Source organism: Selaginella moellendorffii, unplaced genomic scaffold (genome assembly GCF_000143415.4).
Source record: "Selaginella moellendorffii unplaced genomic scaffold, v1.0 SELMOscaffold_110, whole genome shotgun sequence".
In the NCBI taxonomy this organism is placed as follows: domain Eukaryota; kingdom Viridiplantae; phylum Streptophyta; class Lycopodiopsida; order Selaginellales; family Selaginellaceae; genus Selaginella; species Selaginella moellendorffii.
This window is the reverse complement of record NW_003314371.1, coordinates 271593-289449: the sequence shown is the minus strand read 5'-3', so window position 1 is coordinate 289449 and position 17857 is coordinate 271593. Positions and strand designations below refer to the sequence as shown.

Genomic DNA, 17857 nt, shown 5'->3' with positions numbered 1-17857 from the left:
GAATATACGTTTAGGGTTCTTGAGGAAATTTCACTTTTTCCAAGGGCATGGCAAGCAGCGCAGTGCACAATTTGTGCCTCCCTTCCTCGTCTACTGCTGACAGGAGATTATCGCTCGGCTCGGGGCGTGGATTAGGTGCCGCGGGCCGGCAGGGCTCTCGATTCAAGACATTGCGTGTCGCGGCATTGCGGCAGGACGGAGGAGGAGACAGGGACGATGGTTTCTCGGGTAAGAGGCTCTTTCTATTCCTCCTTGCCCTTCATTCTATCCTCCCTCGCTTCCTCCATTCCAATCTGACTGACAGGCGATAGATTCTCTCCAGGTGACGAGCCTCCGGAGTCGCTCTTCATGAAGGAGCTCAAGCGGCGCGGCCTCGCTCCGCCAACAAAGTACTCTGGAGCTTCCACCGAGACCAAAACCAAGCGCGAAGAATTTGGCAGCGGCGAGGATAGTGGCGACACCGCTCAATCATTCAAGTCTTCCACTTCTTCGTCTTCTTCCCCCTCGAATTCCTCCGAGTGGAGGGATGATAGGAGTGGCCAGCTGAAGCGAACGCTGGCGCTCAATAGCGAAGGCCTTGACGTGAGTTCTCCATTCCCATGCAAACCTTCGATAACTTTCCTTTACCAGGGACTCATACCGCGAGCTCAGGAGCTCATCAAGCTCGGCGCGACGTTTTTCCTCGCCTTCTGGCCGCTGATCATTGCGATTGTCGCGCTCTTTGTGGCCATCTATCTGGTGAGTTCATCCATCATCTATGGAGAAAGTTACGATTTTGCTTGGTTTTCTCTGCAGTACTTTGGTCCATCCTTTATACACGAGGGAGACCTTCATGGCGGAAAGCCTCCGTACGTGGATCCTTTCCAGCTGCTAGAAGAAGAATCGCTGTCCAAGGAACCGGGATTATCGCCGTATGTTCGCTGAGAACTGGCATGCGTGATTGGTTTATCTATAGGGGACTTGTACAGAACATATCGCTTCCATATCCAGGAATGTTTATTTTCTCAAGCAGGTAGTTTGTATATCGGGATTTTTCAATCGTCGTGCGCAAGTTGTCTGACGTGATCGATGTGTGATCTACTTCTTAACTTCAATTGTCTTTGCATCTTGATAGCTATGGATCAAGGTGGATCCGGACCAGTGTGCAAGGCAAGTGAATGAGACGACGTTATGGTTTCTTATGAGATTTTTTTATTTTTATTTTTTTGCTTCCAGGGTGTTCGAATGTTTGTGAATGTAACTAGCGGAATCTCGTCAGGCCTGAACGTTACAGTGCTGAAGGGAATCTGTCGACTCCTCGGTTACGAGTTTTTGGAGACGATCGAGCACTATTTGGTGGGAAAATCTCCCTTGACTACTGAGCGTTTCTTTTAAATTTTTAGGAATGCTCACCATGCCAAAAGCTGGACGACGCGCGGCTCACGAAGAACTATTTACAAATCGACAACCACGAGGAAGAGAAGCGGCGATTGACAAGCACTGTGGTTATTCGAGCCGCTCCAATCGCGAGAAGCTCCGAGTTACATCACGAGTAGTGGAACACAGCAAATTCTCTTAACAGATACAAGCATGATAGACAAACTTGTACGTACGTAGACGCGTAACTCACATTTATTCTTTGGATGACTCCAACGTTTCCGAGTCAGACATGGAGCTTGACTGTCTTGCCACCAAAAGTTTTTGGATCACTCGCAAGATCACGACTATAAGGCGTAGTTCCATTCGGACCCAAGACACCCAGAGTACCTGCGATGCAAAACGATCAAAGCCGGATATCATATCACACAATTGAAAACTCTCAGCGCTGATCGATGAGCTTTGATCACTGACCGGATGATACGAGCTCCTTCCGGAAGCTGTAGGCCTCGAAGCGCAAGTGGCAGCGGTCGTCGGTGCCGTTGATCCAGTAGCGAGCGCCGACGGTGAGCGGAGCTACTTGCTGGATGTCCGTGTAGGTGTGCTTGATACAGTCCGAGCAGCCCTGCTGGTCCGCCATGCCGTAGCAAGCCGAGTGCGCGTAGGCGGTGTCGGGAAACTCGCCATAGCCGAGACATGTCGCAAATCCATCGGGGGGAGTGGAGGAGTAGAGGAAGCGGATGACGAGCTCCAGATTCTGGAGGAATGGGCTGCCTCGAGTGGTTCTGGCGGTGTTGAAGTAGATCACTCCAGGGACTGTGTCCTTGGTGGGGATGTCTGGAGGGAATTGGATTTGCGCACTGGCGATGGAGAGAAGAAGCTCACAAGCGAGGAACCAAGCGCCCAAGGCGCTCCACTTTGCTAGCATTTTGCGACACAGTGGCTAGAATCTTTCCAGTGCTAATACTTGACTTGACTCACAGAAAAGATTGAATTGAAGAAAACTTGGGAAGTGGACAAGAAGGTCTGGATGGTGTAGTTGGTCATCACGCTAGTCTCACACACTAGAGGTCCCCAGTTCGAACCTGGGTTCAGACATAATTAAACTTTTTGTTAAATGTTTTTCTCATAATTGTGCTTCAACGAAGTTCCATATCGAGATAGTTTTCCTCATTTTTTTTCTGGAAGTTCCATCTCTTTCTCAAGGATTCCTTACGATAGTTTTCCAGCGAATTCCACCAAGCTATGTGTTTTGCGACTTGTGAGCGTAGAGATTGGAAAGCATGACATAAGAGGTAGCATCCCCTGGCTGGAGCTTCCGGAGTTTGAGAGAGCTACACTGTGCCTGCCTGGCCGAGCTATGAGTCTTGCAAGCACCCAGGAAAGTTTTCCACGCCACCACACTGGATCCCAGCGCCTTCTCCTCGGCTAGCAGCCTCTCCGCTTCGTCTAGCCATCCAACTCTGCCCAGGAGGTCCAGCAAGCAGCGGCGGCAGTGCTCGTTGCTCTGGGACAGATCGTAGTCTCTCACCATGGATCCGAAGTATTGAGCAGCCTCTTCCAGTTCACCGCCATGGCTACACGCGTGAAGCAAGCTCACAAACGTAACCTCGTCCGGCGACTCTCCCTCGACCGCCATGGCGTGGAAGACCTCCTTGGCACTGCTCACGAGCCCCTGCTGGACGTAAGCTGCGAGCATTGCTGTCCACGATACCCTTGTCTTGGCCGCTGCGATTCGATCGAAGAACTTTCGAGCTCGATGCAAGCTCCCACACCTCGCAAGCATGGTCACCATCGCATTCGCCAGCACCACCGCGTTGCTCGAGTCGACCCAGCTGCTCATCCTCGAAACGATCCTGGCATGGAGCTCCATTCCCCGGGCAAGATCTCCAAGCTCGCCACAAGCTCCAAGCAACACAATGTACGTTACCTCGTTCTCCTCCACATTCGCGCCTTGTTGGTACAGATCTAGCGCTGTCCGGCTATGTCCGTTCTGGGCATATGCCGATAGAAGCGAAGTCCACGAAACCGCGTCTCTCTCGAGCATGGAATGGAAGAGGCACGCCGCGCCCTCGATGCTGCCGAGCCGTCCATACAAGCCCAGGAGAGAGTTGGCCGAGATCAAGTTCATCTTTCCTATGGCTTGAAGACGCTGGTGGATTGCCTTGCCTTGGGACAAGCTCTCGCAAGCAGCGATGGCGATGACAAGAGTGGCTTCGTCCGGAGCGAGGCCTTCCAGATCCACGCGGTGATACAGCTCTAAGGCGCGCCGCCTCTGGCCAGCTTGAACCAAGGCTGTGATCATGATCGTGTAGGAGAAGATGTTTGGCCTTTGGATCCCATCGAAGACCTGCTTCGCGTCTTGCAAGCTCCCGCAGGCGCCATACATTTGGACCAAGAGGTTGGAGAGGAATGTCTCGCCGCCCAGGCCGCCATCGAGGATTTGCGCGTGGAGATGCCTGCCGCAAGCGAGCTGTCTTGGCTCGTCACACTCTCGGAGTAGCATTGCAAATCTGGTGCACTGCTGGAACTTTGTCAGGGGACCCATATTGTCCCCATAACATCAGCAAACTTTCTTCAATTTAAATCTTTCGACAATGACTCTATGGCAAGAAATCAACATTAATTATGTATCAATGTTTATCAAATGCCCATCTATATAAAAATTCTCTATATAGTGAAGGAATGCACCTGATGAAGGAGTTCCTGGGTAGGGCAAGCATGTTCCGCCCAAGTTGGGTGTTAACCTGGTGAGTGTGTTCTAGAGGGAACACTAGCGACAAAACAGCTTTAATGGGTTGTGGTGAGACCATTATATAAACACATGGCATAATGTTATTTGAGGATAAGAGGGTTCTTTAGAACCTGGCAGGCGGCAGTTGGGTTTGTCAGCCATGTTCTCACAGAATTTGACTTGATCTGATGGGTGCTAACAATTAGATTGAGTTATTAAGTGAGCCACAAAGGGAAAATCTCTAGTTGGCAAACATTTTCCTAATAGGAGATAAATGTATGTGATGGGCATTTACATAGTTTTTAATTATGAGTAAAACTTTTATGCATTTCAATGAGAGATGGGTGTGATTGTTGCAACATGAAGGTATGTTTAAATTGCTTTATTAGTTATCACTTTTATGATTTTTCCTTTCTTCTTTTAAGAGAAGGTATGTAAAATACTTTCTAAAAAAAGGATTGAATAATTTTTTAAATTTTTTGTTAATCAACTATGGTCAACCACCTTGTTAGATATAAAGATTCTATATATTTTAAGTGTACTCAAGATTGTTCGAGAGACATAAAAAAGATAATTCAATAATAAAATATAAAAAAGTTAGAGTAACACAAAAGAGATTATATTCATTGAAAAAAATGTTAAGGTAGAACAAAAAAGATTGCAAAAGATGTCTACTATTTAATTGATAATAATAAATTTGAGGAATATATAAGCCTATCACATAAAAGTTCTTTTCCAATCTAGGAAAAAAAAGTGGTAAAATCAAAGTTTATTATCTTTACATCCATGTAGAAATATTTTTTCCTTCTAAATTTTTTTTACCTCTATTATGACATTATAGGTGTATAATAAACACCCCACAAGCTTCAAAATGATTTTAGCATTCATGAAAAAAATCTATATTGAAGTTGTCTATAAGAAGGAGGTTAACTATGAATATTTATACATAAGAACCACTATTTTCAAAACAAAAAGCAACTTTTAAATATGGTCAACAAAAAATATATGAGGCAATAACAATTAATTAAAGCTGAGCAATTAAGCATATAAAAATGTTATATTAGCCATCAAAATATTTATATTATAACCATAAAAAACAAATCATTTTGAGTACATTTGGATTTCACTATTGAGTGTATTGTTGCTTAATAATTAGACACTAAAAAACTATATAACTTATGTATTAACAGAATAAAAAAAAGATTGCAAAAAAACATGTATAATGCTTTTTATTAGCTGAAGTTCATATTAAAACTATGTACTTTTATTTTTCTTCTTTATATGTTGGTGATGCACTGATAAAAAGTATCTGTCATTATAACTTTTTTAAGTGAAAAAGTTGATATGGTTAAAATAAATGTTAAAGTAGGGGTTGAGACTTTAGATGATACAATAATTTTATTAAATTCGATTACTTTAACTTTTGCATGAATTTTTTAACCTCCTTTATTAAATTGAAGTTTTTGAACTCTATATTAAAATATTTTTTAACCTACAATAACATATGTTAAATTAAATAAACATTCACAAGATTTACATTTTTTTGTCTTTCTCTAGTACGATGTGCCAATACCATAAGTAAATCTTTGGAACATCCGTTCCTCACCATATAGTATTTATAACTCATGTTGTTCATGAAATTATTGCTTATGGGGTTATGACAAATTAGCAATTTAAATGTATAAATAATAGTTGAGTTCTAAGATTTATAAAAAATTTAATATTTTTTTGTACTATTTATCAATGTGAAACAGTTTTGCTTACTAATAAAAAGTAGGTAAAATCAATCACAAACCAACTTGCAAATTGCAAAAACAAAAGATATCAACAATTTATTTTTTAAATTTTAAGGTTTTATGGTCCATACAAATAATATATTTTTTCCTATCACCAAAAATCTAAAGAAGTTTAAAGAAAAATATCCTATATTAGCGAACTTTTTCCTAAAAAACCTTTAATCTGTATAAAGAATTTCTTCTGGTATTAAAGAAAAAATGAATTTTTCCTAATATAAAAAAAAATTTAAGTTAACTAATCAAGAGGCTTCTTTTATCTAGAATATATTTATTTATCAGAAAGTAAATGTCTTTAGTGGGAGTTCATCAAAAGAAAAATAAAACATATAGTTAGAATAAAATGTTTTTAACAAAAAGTTTATTGTGGTTTCCTTTCCTATTAATAGAATTGTTAGAAGAAATTTTGATCTAGCAAGAAACTTTCCTAATGGAAAATTAAAATTTTCTAATTATCCCATATTATGGAAAATTTCCAATTTTCTTAATTGTTATAGAAACTTTCCTTCCATTGGGGAATGACTATTTGACATAGTCAATTTCATTTATCCATATCCATTAAGAAGATGTTAGAAGTTTTTAGGAAGTTTGAATATAAAAATATTATAGAACCACTACAAAAGGATTGCAAGATTGAATCATAATGTAAACTATTATCAAAATGTAAACCATTATGATCCATTATGGCAATTTAGCTATTATACAATAATTAATGTTTATGTCAAGAAGACTCTTGCTAGCTGGAAATTTATATATATACTAAGCATATGCCATTCACTTGCAGATCAGTTTATCCAGAAGGGGTAAATGTAAGAGATTCTACCCAATGTTAACTCATCCTCATCCAACCTTTTAGAGATATCCAACCTTTTGAATATGAATGAGAATTTTTGGATGTCTAGCATTTTGGATGTCCAGGTGCTCAAGTTCATATGCCTAGTTGACTAATCCAGTAATCCAATTTCTCTTAGTTTTAGTCATGGTTAGGGGCATGTATACATGGTGATTGAAGCATGAATCAATTAAGTCCCAATTCTTAAACTTGAGTTTAGGGCTAGGTGCCTACTCAGGGTCCTTGAGCTTTGGAAGCCCAAGCTCCAGGTGCATGAGCTTAGGGTCTCAAGGTGTCTATGTTATATAAATTTGACAAAAAAAATTCTGGCAAAAATTTCATTATGCAATTTTAAATTAAGTTCTTTCAATTTTGAAATCTAAGTATTATGCTAATACATAATTTTTTATTGAAATTTTTATAAAATTTCTCTAAACAAAGATCTTATTATTCCATATTGATTCTTAGCATTACATTTTCATGTTGATATAGCCTCTATCTTCTTCTTTTCCTGGTATGGCTGTTTATGCTTTTTCACCTGGTCCTTCTGCTCCTTTTCAGAGTCCCTCCAGCTTTCTGCAGATGAAGACTTACACTCACACGTTACAGAAACGACTCATGTCATAGTTTGCACTGGAATTTGTGGTTGTGGACGTCCATCCTTCCTAAGAGTCCTTCATCACGCAGCCGCCACATTTGAGACTTCTTCAAAGATGGTTCTCTAGCATGAGCAGGTGTGACAAAGTCAGATAGTCGACGGCCAAAGGTATCAAAAGTAGGCCCAGCCTATGGCTCCTTCGGAGTACTGCCTAACCAAAGCAACCCATGAAAGAGGTTGAGAGGCCCTGGCGCAGGGATGGCAAGTTGCTAATGCATTCAGCCAGTCGGCTCTACAGGTTGACAAATCCGGTGGTTTGTGTTTTGCCACATGTGCTCCCAGCAACCACTTGATCCAGATCGTTTACGTCATCCTCCATCTTTGCATGTAGTTACTGAATTGAATAGCTGCTTGTTCGCTTTCAGGAGGCCACTCCAACAGCTTCTCTCACGTTGACGTTGTGAGACCGACAATACTGTAGCACTGTAACCTGGAAAGCCTCGTCCAATGACTTCATCAAAGCAGATTAATGGCCTTGTATCTAGATTCGCCCCAATGAAAGGAAGCCCAGCCAGATGCAAGGTTCCACCATGTCTCTTATGGTTTTCCTTCAGACTTCTCAGAACGTAATAGGATTTTAGATGGCGCCACGCATCTCTCGAAAGAATGACTCCAAGTTGACGTACGAGGATCCTCCGGGGGCTGCGGCCTCTCTGGCTGCATTCTCCAGCTTCTTTACATTCATCCTGAATTCTAGGATCTTCTCCTTGTCCATGAAGTCGCTCAGCTTCTCTGCAATCTCTGCCCTCTTGAGAAATTTATTGAAGGCGCCGAGTCTCATTCCGATCTTCCAGTCCTCGGACATGAGTTTGCAGTTGAGGCTTTGATCGCTGTGTCGGGGCCAACCGAGCATTGGTACACCGTTGCAAATGCTCTCGAAAGTAGAATTCCATCCGCAATGCGTCAGAAAGCCTCCGATTGAGGGATGAGCCAGGACCTTGAGCTGAGGCGCCCATGCAACAAAGCAGCCCTGATCTTTTGTGAGTTCTCTGCATTTCTGGTACAAGTCGCATCTACCATTCAGGACTGTGTCCGGCCTCAGCACCCATAAGAATTGTTGCTTGCTTGCAGCCAGGCCCTCCATAAATTCTTCAAACTGAGCCTCAGACAATGAGGAGCAACTTCCAAAGGAGATGTATAGGATTGATCCTGCCGCTTGTGTCTGTAGCCACTCTAAGCATCCATGTTCTTCATGTCGAAGGCTTGTTTTGATTTCCCCCGACCCTGTTGAAGTTAACGGAAACAATGGACCTATAGGTACGTACCGAGGTCCTATTGTCTGCTTCATAACATCGAAAGCGTGGGGCTCTAGCTCGTAAAACGAATTGACCAGCACCCATGTTGCATCTTTCATCTTACCGGGGTGCTTCGCCCAGGCTTCTAATGTTTCCTTCTCCATATCGTGCAGATATTCAGGAAAGTCCTCCAACTTTGTAGGGGGAAGGCCAGGCACATAGTCGATCACGCACTCTGGATCTGCAAAAATCGAAAGGCGCTAACTCAGGTGCTTCACAGATGGAAGGTTTAGTACCTCTAAGAGGGAAAACTCCTTTGGAGGCGAGCAGACACAGATGATGGCTGATAGAACTCCAAGCAGCGTTGCCAGGGAAATAGCTCACTGAAGGAAGCCCAAACTTCTTAGCAATTGGTTTACTCCAGAAAAGAGATTCATCAGCAAGTATGCAAGAAGGTGCTGGCTCTAGTCTTGGTACCAGTGCCTCAAATTCGTCTCTCAACTTTGACATCAGAAGTTGATGAAATTCTACTCTTTTTTCTTGCACGGAAGCATCATACCCGAAGGGAATATCTACTGGAAATGGGAGAGCCTCAAAGTGGATGCGTTTCCCAGCTGATGATGGATCCCAGCTTTTCAGCAGCTGTTTGTGGATGCTTTCGATGTTGAAAATGGTAACTCGTATCCCATTTGCAGCCAGTACCTTTGACAGATGCAGAAGCGGAGGGAGATGGCCCTGTGCAGGGTATGGAAGCACAAGAACATGAGTCTTATCTTCGGCCGCCATGGAAAGGTCTCTGGGGAGAGACTAAGTCCTAGACACTGTTGGTGGGAGTGCTGCGTGGTTTCCTTCGTGTCGTTTCTTTTTCTTGTCCACTCGTAAACTGTAAATGCTCAAGAGCATTGATTTGAATCCTGACAAACAAAGACCAGCAGCCGTCATATCAGTAATACAAGAATAATTTATTTCAAAAAAACATAAAATGAGTGAAGAACAGGAAAACACGTATGGACAAAGCCCCGCAAATTTTCGACCAATGATTCTTTTCGCCATGCTCTATAGGTTAAGAGATCAATTTACTCAAAACAACTCATTTCGATTGCATGCGGAGTTTTCATTTCCCATGTGTTGAACTGGGTGTGCGGGAGAAGAAACACCATGAGGAGACGTGAGTTTTCTCTCTCGAGTTACACACTTGTTTTCTGCTCATTGATAATCAAGCACGAACTGGTGTGTTCTTTTCACCTTGTCCCCTTGCTGAGGCGCAAGGTCCCTGTCCAAAAAGTTCAACCTCGAAATAACATGAAGCAGGAGAAAGAAGCCATACCTATGGTCACACAGCTCGTCTTAACCAAGAGGCCGTTAGCGCCTGTGACGAATCGCCGCAGCGCCAAGTTCTCCCACCAGACCATGAGCAAAACGAGAGCGAAGAAAAAGTATATCCCCAGAGAGAATGCCATCCGCAACGTTTTCCTGTAGACCAACAAAGGTTTCTAGTTCCTGGCAGGGTCTCGCGGGGTAATTCGAATTGGCCACGTTGACAACCAACCATCCTAGTCATCCTGAAAATGTGGGCGTTGTGCCAAGTACGCTGAAAACCTTGGCCCCCGTAGTGCTAAGTCAACCCCAACGTGGCTTGGTACCCAAGGAGGCCCGATATCTTTTGCGCCATAGAGTGGAAGGAAGAGTTGGCCGAGATCAAGGTTCATCTTTCCTGACGCTGGTGGATTGCCTTCAAACTCTGGCAGCGAGCGATGGCATGCCTGCTGCACACATTCCCAGACTGCATCGCAAATCTGGCGGAACTTTGTAAGGTTCCTAGAGACTTGGCGCTTGTAAGAAACGACCGAAAGATTCCAAGGATTCAAATGAAGAAACCTCGATACCCAAAGAGCCTCACGATGGATTTTAGGCGATTCCTGGCGCCGGATCGCCACACTTGCCCAGAATCGTTCTCATCAGTATCCATTTGTACTTGTGGAAAAGAAATTCAAACAATGGATGGATTTAACAGCAAATGAAATCAATCAAGATGTGGACGTTAGATCCTGCTTCACCTGATATATAGAAGCGACTATGTTCAGGAAGTGAAATCTCCCATTACCAAGACAAAATATGTAGATCCTATTTTTAAAAGCTTCGAAGTGATTACTGTATTGATGCTATTCGTGATGGATAAAGTAGTATCCGAAGAATTACAACCACTTCCATCATTAGGACCATCCAATATAGTCATCACTTCCAAATACTAAATCATGCTAAGGAAAACAAAAAAATTCTATAGGGCTTCTTGAGTGGCCCTGGCTGCTATAATCTGAAATGTTGCATGCTTTTCAGTCTTGCGATGGGGAGATTGTGCGCGGAATCTTTTGCATCCTGCATTATTTAGAGCTTTAAAGCTCTTATGTTTAATTTTAAAGGCTCTTTACTCTAAGCAATACCTTACCATTTAAGCTTTTTGATTCGAACGGCGAGTTTAGCGATTGACCTGCGCGACGAGTAGCGTTGAGAGATAAGAACTAAAGCAGTGTTTGCTGCATGCTAACCTTGTAAAACTCTGCATTTGTAGGACACCTTGAGCGGTGGAAATGTATATGCTTCCATGCCCATTCATCTGCCTTGGTTTTGCTCAGCTTCCACAGGCGAGTCTCGTTGTATGCATCCACATACCCAGCCAGTGGTGTGCCAATGGCTTGCATGAGCCTCGTGTACGTCACGAGAGCAACGTCGCCCGACAGGAGCATAACTTTGGGAGCCGCAATCGTGGAGACTCTTTGCGAAAAGTTCCCTGATTGTCTCATGTCGAAGTAGAACTTGTGGAATGGGAGTCCCTCCACCAATTGCCCTGTTTGGATCTACTTAGTCCGCGAGCAAGAAGAAAGATTTAACAAAAACCATGCCTTGTGCTTCTGGTTCGAATGCTGTCAATCCAGTGTCACAAAGTTTCTCATACGTTCCATAGTCCCCGTCGTCAATGGCTCGCAATAGCTCCTCGGAGAGCTCAAGGAGTTCATTCTACACACGATTACGAGAGGTCAGCACCTTTGTTAGAATATGAAAAAGAGTAACGAACCTGAAGAAGTGGAGCGAACATAACCTTTTTTAACTCCGCATGGAAATTTGAAGGATTGATCTAGAACAAACATAGTAAGATCTATGGAAAAACCAAAGAAAAGGAATACTTTTCTGAGCAGTCCATTACTCTCGTAATGCTGCAGAAGCGTTGGTTCACAACCATTTTGCTGCCCTGGAACCTCCTGTAAAAGCTGATTACTAAAGCACGTACTACTAGAGAACTTACCAAGCAGAGCACGAATTCGGGAATCAATCCAGTCTGTTAGCAAAGAAGTGAGAAACGAAAAAGATGATAAAAACATGCTTTGCGAACCTTTTGCTCAAACACGAGGTAATCTTGGAGAGTACCGGGGAAGTCCTCAATCACAAAGTTTTTCGACCCGCTCTTGTTCATCGCATTTGCAAGAAAATCGACTTTTGATTCAGCTGCAGTTGTCCTGGAAAGGCACAAGAGCTACAAATGTTGAAATTGTAAACGATGATTCTAGAACAGACCCCGCAGAATCGATGAGATCCTTCGAGCAAACATACTGTAGTCTAAACTGCCGAGCAATTTCTTGGCATTCTAGGGAGGCGCCAGTGCCTGTGAAAGGCCTTAGTTGGAAGAGAGAAGATATGGGCATTTCCTCACCTATCACAGAAACGTACTTGAGCGGCATTTCGAGCTGAAGAACAGAAAGCCCCAATTGCAAAATATGTACCCTTAGTAACAGTGCATCTTATTCTCATAATTGATCAACCTTAGTGATTTTGCTGAGCGCTAGACCAGTACTCGGCCACAAGCTTTGCAAAGAGCGAGGTTCGATCATTCAGGAGCTTCTCCGGCACGTCGAACTCAGCTACAATACCTGCCAACCAAAGGAGCAAGGTTGGCTGGACAACAAACAAGGTTCACAAGCTTACCATCTCTCAGAGCCAAGACCATGTCACTGTCAATGACCGTGGGAATCCTGTGAGCTACAGTTATGACGGTGCAATCCGAAAACTCCTCTCTTAGAAGTTTTTGAAGGATGGCATCGGTAGCGTTGTCAATGGAAGCTGTCGCTTCATCCAAGACGAGGATGCGGCTCTTTTTAAGTAGCGCTCGAGCTAAACAGAACAATTGGCGCTGCCCGACGCTCCAGTTTTCACCATCGTCTCCAACTGCAAAGATGAACGTCATTTCCATAACGAAATTGAGAGTTTGATCAGAGCTTACCCAATGAGCTGAGCTTTCCTGGCTTCTCTTTTATGCTCTCGCGAAGGTGGCATTTTTCAAGCACCTACGTGACGAATAATGATTTAGAGGAGGACAAAGAACCATACGGAATTATTTTACCTCCCAAATCAAGGTGTCCGGATGCTCCTCCAATGGATCCACATTAAAACGGACTGTACCACGAAATAATGTTGGCTCTTGAGGGATTATACTGAGCCTGGAACGAAGAACTTTAAGTGGAACTTTGGTTATGTCAACACCATCGATAACTATTGTCCCTCCTGCTGGTTCAACTAGACGAAACAAAGCGCTGATTAGAGTGGTTTTGCCACTCCCTGTTCGCCCGACAATGCCGACCCTTTGACCACCCTCAAATGTGCAGGAAATCCCTTTTAGAACTAGTGGAGATCCTGGCACATATCTAATCTGCAGATAATGAAAAGAAAACGAACGTTCATCAATACAAAATAGTCGGATGCTTTTCTTTTGTTCTACCTGAAGATTTTGAAGCTCAATTTTACCGCAGTCTGGCCAGCTCGCAGGAGGCTCATTTAGAATGTTTGTCTGAGGTTCTTCACGTGGAAGATGCAGGTACTGCTTGATACGCTCCACAGATACGATAAAATTGGCCAGATTACACTGATTTTGCACACTTATCACCTGTGCAACGTTCAAGGACAGACCATATGAAATCGCCAGACCAGCAAATCCTGTTACAAAAATTGCTATTAGCAGGTAGTCCTCCAGAAATGGCAAAACTATACCTGCTGAAATTTGACCAGAGGGAAGTATCACCATTACAAGAGCCGAGCAGCACACGATTAATGACCAGAGTGTCTCTAGGCGCTGGATCAGCCATTCATTGGCTGCGTTGCTATAGAATGCAGGTCCTGAATTGTCATCCACAAGTTGTAGCATCTTCTCCATAAAAAGCTTTTCCTTACAATAAGATCGTATCGTCGAAGCACCTGCGATAGTCTCTTGCAAGTAGCTGGCTAGTGGCGATTTCGTTGTACCGTGAATTCTCATCAAGTCTCTAGCCGAAGCCAAGTAGTAGAGCTGCATCTAGAGTAAATACAAGAAACAATGGAATAGTTTGTTACCTGGAGTCTCCTGCTGATATATATTACGGGGATGACCACGATCAAAATCTGCCAAGTGACCGCTGCTGTGACCGCCAGGCTGCTATAGGCATTTAGAGTTGCAGACATAGCAATCTGCATGCTGAAAGGAATGTCGACATCGAGAATACTCAAATCCACAGATAGCTGCCAATACAACAAAAAAGGTGTGAGAACAATTGACGACGACAAAAACAATCAAGCATACCCGGCTGAGTATTCGCCCCGTTGGAGTGCTATCGAAGAACGACATTGGAGCGCGAAACAGGGAGGCTGTGAGCTCCGAGAAGAAGGATTTTGAAGCCTCTAGTCCCATGGTGACAGTAAAAAGAGATCTCAGGTTGACAAACGGCACTGTGCTGAGTCCAATGGCTGCATATATTCCGACCAATCGACCAGCTGAGACGTTTGGATTTCCAACATGTGATGCCATCCACCAGTTTGACGAAAGCTGCCCCCCAGTGAAGACGAGATAAACTAGCACCGCCAACCCGATGTACAAAAACCCGTTGGCCTGGCCGAGATAATAGATATACGGCCTCATTCCAGTGTCTCCACGCTCAACTTCTTCCAGTTTGATCAGTTGGTCGCCTTTTATTCTGTCTGCCACTTGTTCTTGGTCGTGTTTCCTCTTTTGAGAATTTTTGCTGCTCAGCCTTCTGTCCAGCACCCGTTTCTCGGGCCCCTGGGCTCGAGTTCCCATGACATCCTTGTGGGCACCAACAAGGTCTTGGAAGAGCTCGCTTTCTTTTAATAAATCTTCATACTTTCCGAAGCTGTGTATCTCGCCGTCGTGCAGCAACTGCAGAGAGAGATGAGAAAACGAGCAGGAATAAAATATCAAGAACAAAATCGTACCAAAATGGAATCAAATATTGGCAGAAAGTCGACTTGGTGGGTGACAAGGATGATTGTCTTTGCCGACAAAGCCCCTAATATGCAGTTCTGCACAAATATATTAAAAGATACAGTTAGAGCAGCACGATCCAAATCACCTTAAGAAGTAGAGCTCCTGTCTGAGCGTCCACTGCACTGAAGGGATCGTCCAAGAGGTAAACATCCGCATCCTGGTAAATAGCGCGAGCAAGCTGTATCCGTTGCTTTTGGCCTCCGCTCACGTTCAAGCCCCTCTCGCCAATCTCCGTGAGGTCCCCAAACTGTAAGTTCTCGAGATCCTTATCTAGAGCGCAAGCTCTGAGCGTCATGATATACCGGTCGTTTTCAAGTGGAAGACCAAAGAGTATATTGTCTCGAATCGTTCCGCTCTGGATCCACGCTGACTGAGCGACATAAGCAACACTTCCAGACACGTGAATCTGAAAGGCAAAAAGAAATAAATGAAGAGCTGGAAGAACACTGCGAGCATATGTACCGTTCCACGAAGCTTGGGAAGTTCCCCAAGAATTGCATGCAAAAGAGTAGACTTCCCGGATCCAACTTCTCCGCAAACCGCCAGCTTCTCTCCACGCTTGACAGTCAAGGTAATGTCCTTGAGAGTGGGAATAAGCTCATCACTGTCCCAGTCGAAATCCGCGTGTTCAATGCGAACTGCAACCTCGTTGTCACGGGAGGACGATCTCGAGACTATGCTGGGGTCTAGCTCGTCCTCGCCAAGAAAGCGAGAAATGCGAGCTAGTGACACCCTCACGTTGACAAAGGCGGAGATCACGTCCGGAACGAGGCGTATGCTCTCCTGGATAATCCGCAGCGTCGCGAGAGCCGTGAACACATTGCTGGCAGACAGAGGAATCCCGAGTAAGTACGCCGCCACGAAGGTGGAAGTCGTGACCAGGATCGGCGACACCCAGAAGAATATGGAGTTTAGAGTCCTCCGGTACTGCACTCCTCGTATCCACTGGAACTCAGCGTCTCGGAGGTTCTGGATCGCGGCCATGAACTTGTCCTCCCAAGCTTGCAGCTTGAGAATCTTCATGTTCCTGAGAGCCTCCGACGTTGCTCGCAGCCGCTCGTCTTGCGCAGCCATGAGCATGGCCTGACACTTTTGCTGTATCCTCACCACCGGCCCGTTCAAGAACATCGTAAGAAAGATGACTGCCAGCCCCGCGAACGTAGCCAGTCCCACCGAGAAATAGATGATCCCCATGGCGATGAAGATCTGCAGTGGAACCGTCCAGGCCATATGGAACCAGTAAGGGAACTCGCCGACGCGGTAGGCGTCCACCGCCATGTAGTTGACGATCTCTCCAGCGGCGTGGGACTGTCTTCCCAGGTTGGAGAGCTTGAGCTCCTTCTCGTAGATGGCTCCAATCAGCGCGGCGCGAGCTCGCATCCCCACTCGCCGGCTCGCAAAGTACCAGTGCCGCTGGGAGATGGACTCGACCATCTTGGCGAGGAACAAGGCCGCCACCAGGACGTAGCCTTCGCCTTTGAAGAGGACTCTCCCATTGGCGAAAGCGATGAAGGAGTTGAGAACCAGCGGCCCGACCGAGAGCGTCACCGACTTGAGAAAGGCGAAGACCCCGGCCGCCGCCATCTCCTTCCAGTAGCACCGCGCAAGCGCGCTGGAGAGCGACGCGCCGTCGATCCCTCGCCGCCGCCGCTCGAAATCCCACGCCCTGGAGAGCTGATTGCACGCCTCCCGCGATCCATCCTCCGGCGCGAGCGCTGGAATGTCGGCCGGCTCCAGCGGCGCCTTGTAGCCCAGCGCCAGCACGGGATTGAGCCACAGGAAGAAAGCCCGGCTCGCCAATCCGGCCGAGGCATACGGCGTGATCGATTCCCCTGCGCTGTGATTGAGATTCTTGCGCCGTACCTCATCGCCTGGAAGGAGGCGCTGGCGGAGATCGCTCGACTCCATGCTCGCTCCGATCCAATGCTCGCATCAATCAAGCAAACCTATCGATCGCGATCGATTCGCGCACTTGCCACAAAGCCCTATAATATTTGGCAGGACAGACAAGCTCTTGCTAGAAGGTAAAACTCTCTTCTATTCGTCCAGGCGTGGGCAAGAATGGCCAGTGGAAACGATGGCGAGGTTGCGATTAGGGCCGGCGCTTGTGCCAGTGAGCGTACAAGTGACAATGTCCGTGAATGTGTACTTGTACATGAAGGGCAAGAATCCAGCCTCGGTTTGCAATGCCGCCTCGAAGAAGATGTAGAATTCATCGCCATCGCCGTAAGCGACGCTGGGCGACGCTCCATAGAGTGGGGTGGAGCTCGATCGCAGCTCCACGGTCACTTCGGTGGTGGTCTTGCGCGGCTCGTAGAATTGACCGATCTGGAGCGAGAGAGAGAGAGAGAGAATCAAAAAGTTTGCGGGACTTTTGGAGAGATTCTTACGGTTGTGGAGGAGATCTCGCGGAGAAAGATGTTCATTGTCATGAGGCCTTTGATGCTGTAGCCCCAGAAATCGTCGCCATTTGTGATCTTGAGCACCACTGTGGATTTGGAGGCGAGGAGGCTGGTTGGCAGCCCTCGCGAGTCGTGGCCCATGGAAACATTCCAGTAGTTGATCTTGATGCTCTATGATACGAGCAAAGCTGGGATCAATCGATCGATCAAACAAGGCGGAGCTATCTCACCTTGAGCATGACGAGTGGCCTCTTTGGAGACAGTGTCGAGGTCCATATCACCATTCCAATCGCGAGAGTTGCCACAGCGACGAGCAAGCGCCATCGCCGGAGCAGCATTCTTCGAAGAGAGAAAGCAGGAAGATTTTAAGAGGCTTAAATTTAGAAGAGGTTCACAAACATTTAAACACTAAAAACGCAGAAACTTCGGAAAATTAAAATGAGGTTAAACACATAAAAAGGCAAAAAAAAAAAAAGTTTTCTTATTATAAAAAATAAAAGTAATAATAAATAAAATAAGAATAATATTAATATAACGGATATT

General features: G+C 45.1%; 6 protein-coding genes and 1 non-coding gene across 9 annotated transcripts; 2 read left to right on the top strand and 5 right to left on the bottom strand.

Moving 5' to 3' along the window:
- Positions 1-19: 19 nt before the first annotated feature.
- Positions 20-1060, top strand: LOC9662636. The gene is made up of 4 exons (XM_024664485.1): positions 20-228; positions 323-582; positions 631-738; positions 796-1060. The coding sequence occupies exons 1-4, from the start codon at positions 48-50 to the stop codon at positions 922-924; spliced, it is 678 nt and encodes a 225-aa protein (XP_024520253.1). The 5' UTR covers positions 20-47; the 3' UTR covers positions 925-1060.
- Positions 1061-1469: 409 nt separating this feature from the next.
- Positions 1470-2284, bottom strand: LOC112342519. The gene is made up of 2 exons (XM_024664486.1): positions 1831-2284; positions 1470-1746 (listed from the first exon to the last, which is right to left on the bottom strand). The coding sequence occupies exons 1-2, from the start codon at positions 2282-2284 to the stop codon at positions 1643-1645; spliced, it is 558 nt and encodes a 185-aa protein (XP_024520254.1). The 3' UTR covers positions 1470-1642.
- A 96-nt stretch (positions 2285-2380) lies between these two features.
- TRNAV-CAC lies at positions 2381-2454 on the top strand. The gene has a single exon. It is a non-coding gene; the product is annotated as a tRNA-Val (tRNA).
- A 145-nt stretch (positions 2455-2599) lies between these two features.
- LOC9662635 (pentatricopeptide repeat-containing protein At3g46790, chloroplastic) lies at positions 2600-3904 on the bottom strand. Its single transcript, XM_002990572.2, has one exon. The coding sequence runs from the start codon at positions 3902-3904 to the stop codon at positions 2600-2602; it is 1305 nt and encodes a 434-aa protein (XP_002990618.2).
- A 3668-nt stretch (positions 3905-7572) lies between these two features.
- On the bottom strand, positions 7573-9595 carry LOC9662634 (UDP-glycosyltransferase 85A3). Its single transcript, XM_002990571.2, has 2 exons — positions 8905-9595; positions 7573-8849 (listed from the first exon to the last, which is right to left on the bottom strand). Exons 1-2 carry the CDS (start codon positions 9392-9394, stop codon positions 7951-7953), a joined length of 1389 nt encoding a protein of 462 aa, XP_002990617.1. The 5' UTR covers positions 9395-9595; the 3' UTR covers positions 7573-7950.
- Positions 9596-10961: 1366 nt separating this feature from the next.
- LOC9662633 (calcium/calmodulin-dependent protein kinase type II subunit gamma) lies at positions 10962-12423 on the bottom strand. 2 transcript variants are annotated; one of them, XM_024664434.1, is made up of 9 exons: positions 12315-12423; positions 12179-12266; positions 11997-12120; positions 11910-11942; positions 11791-11865; positions 11682-11741; positions 11509-11623; positions 11155-11453; positions 10962-11096 (listed from the first exon to the last, which is right to left on the bottom strand). In XM_024664434.1, the coding sequence occupies exons 1-9, from the start codon at positions 12340-12342 to the stop codon at positions 11085-11087; spliced, it is 834 nt and encodes a 277-aa protein (XP_024520202.1). In that variant the 5' UTR covers positions 12343-12423; the 3' UTR covers positions 10962-11084. The 2 variants fall into 2 exon arrangements, with proteins under 2 accessions (XP_024520202.1, XP_024520201.1); XM_024664433.1 differs by lacking the exon at positions 12315-12423 and having other exon boundaries at positions 12179-12308.
- LOC9662879 (ABC transporter C family member 10) lies at positions 12382-17741 on the bottom strand. Of its 2 annotated transcripts, XM_024664431.1 has the most exons (13): positions 17545-17740; positions 17303-17485; positions 15375-17240; positions 14998-15318; positions 14861-14947; positions 14211-14804; positions 13985-14149; positions 13646-13940; positions 13377-13591; positions 13002-13307; positions 12882-12945; positions 12587-12826; positions 12382-12531 (listed from the first exon to the last, which is right to left on the bottom strand). In XM_024664431.1, the coding sequence occupies exons 3-13, from the start codon at positions 16818-16820 to the stop codon at positions 12425-12427; spliced, it is 3840 nt and encodes a 1279-aa protein (XP_024520199.1). In that variant the 5' UTR covers positions 16821-17240; positions 17303-17485; positions 17545-17740; the 3' UTR covers positions 12382-12424. The 2 variants fall into 2 exon arrangements, with proteins under 2 accessions (XP_024520199.1, XP_024520198.1); XM_024664430.1 differs by having other exon boundaries at positions 13377-13940; positions 17545-17741.
- Between the last annotated feature and the right edge of the window lie 116 nt (positions 17742-17857).

What these genes read in the sequence shown, in the direction of transcription:
- LOC9662879 (XM_024664430.1), bottom strand. Translation starts at nt 16,820, where the DNA reads ATGGAGTCGAGCGATCTCCGCCAGCGCCTCCTTCCAGGCGATGAGGTA. An exon ending in TTCCCAAGCTTCGTGGAACG is followed by an intron (nt 15,319 to 15,374) that starts GTACATATGCTC and finishes TTTGCCTTTCAG; the next exon opens with ATTCACGTGTCTGGAAGTGT. An exon ending in CGGACACCTTGATTTGGGAG is followed by an intron (nt 12,946 to 13,001) that starts GTAAAATAATTC and finishes TTCGTCACGTAG; the next exon opens with GTGCTTGAAAAATGCCACCT.
- LOC9662636 (XM_024664485.1), top strand. Translation starts at nt 48, where the DNA reads ATGGCAAGCAGCGCAGTGCACAATTTGTGCCTCCCTTCCTCGTCTACT. An exon ending in TCAATAGCGAAGGCCTTGAC is followed by an intron (nt 583 to 630) that starts GTGAGTTCTCCA and finishes TTCCTTTACCAG; the next exon opens with GGACTCATACCGCGAGCTCA. An exon ending in TCTTTGTGGCCATCTATCTG is followed by an intron (nt 739 to 795) that starts GTGAGTTCATCC and finishes TTTTCTCTGCAG; the next exon opens with TACTTTGGTCCATCCTTTAT.
- LOC9662635 (XM_002990572.2), bottom strand. Translation starts at nt 3,904, where the DNA reads ATGGGTCCCCTGACAAAGTTCCAGCAGTGCACCAGATTTGCAATGCTA.
- LOC112342519 (XM_024664486.1), bottom strand. Translation starts at nt 2,284, where the DNA reads ATGCTAGCAAAGTGGAGCGCCTTGGGCGCTTGGTTCCTCGCTTGTGAG. An exon ending in GAAGGAGCTCGTATCATCCG is followed by an intron (nt 1,747 to 1,830) that starts GTCAGTGATCAA and finishes TTTGCATCGCAG; the next exon opens with GTACTCTGGGTGTCTTGGGT.
- LOC9662633 (XM_024664433.1), bottom strand. Translation starts at nt 12,306, where the DNA reads ATGCCCATATCTTCTCTCTTCCAACTAAGGCCTTTCACAGGCACTGGC. An exon ending in ACCTCGTGTTTGAGCAAAAG is followed by an intron (nt 11,943 to 11,996) that starts GTTCGCAAAGCA and finishes CTTTGCTAACAG; the next exon opens with ACTGGATTGATTCCCGAATT. An exon ending in CCGAATTCGTGCTCTGCTTG is followed by an intron (nt 11,866 to 11,909) that starts GTAAGTTCTCTA and finishes CAGCTTTTACAG; the next exon opens with GAGGTTCCAGGGCAGCAAAA.
- LOC9662634 (XM_002990571.2), bottom strand. Translation starts at nt 9,394, where the DNA reads ATGGCGGCCGAAGATAAGACTCATGTTCTTGTGCTTCCATACCCTGCA. An exon ending in AGGAGTTTTCCCTCTTAGAG is followed by an intron (nt 8,850 to 8,904) that starts GTACTAAACCTT and finishes CGATTTTTGCAG; the next exon opens with ATCCAGAGTGCGTGATCGAC.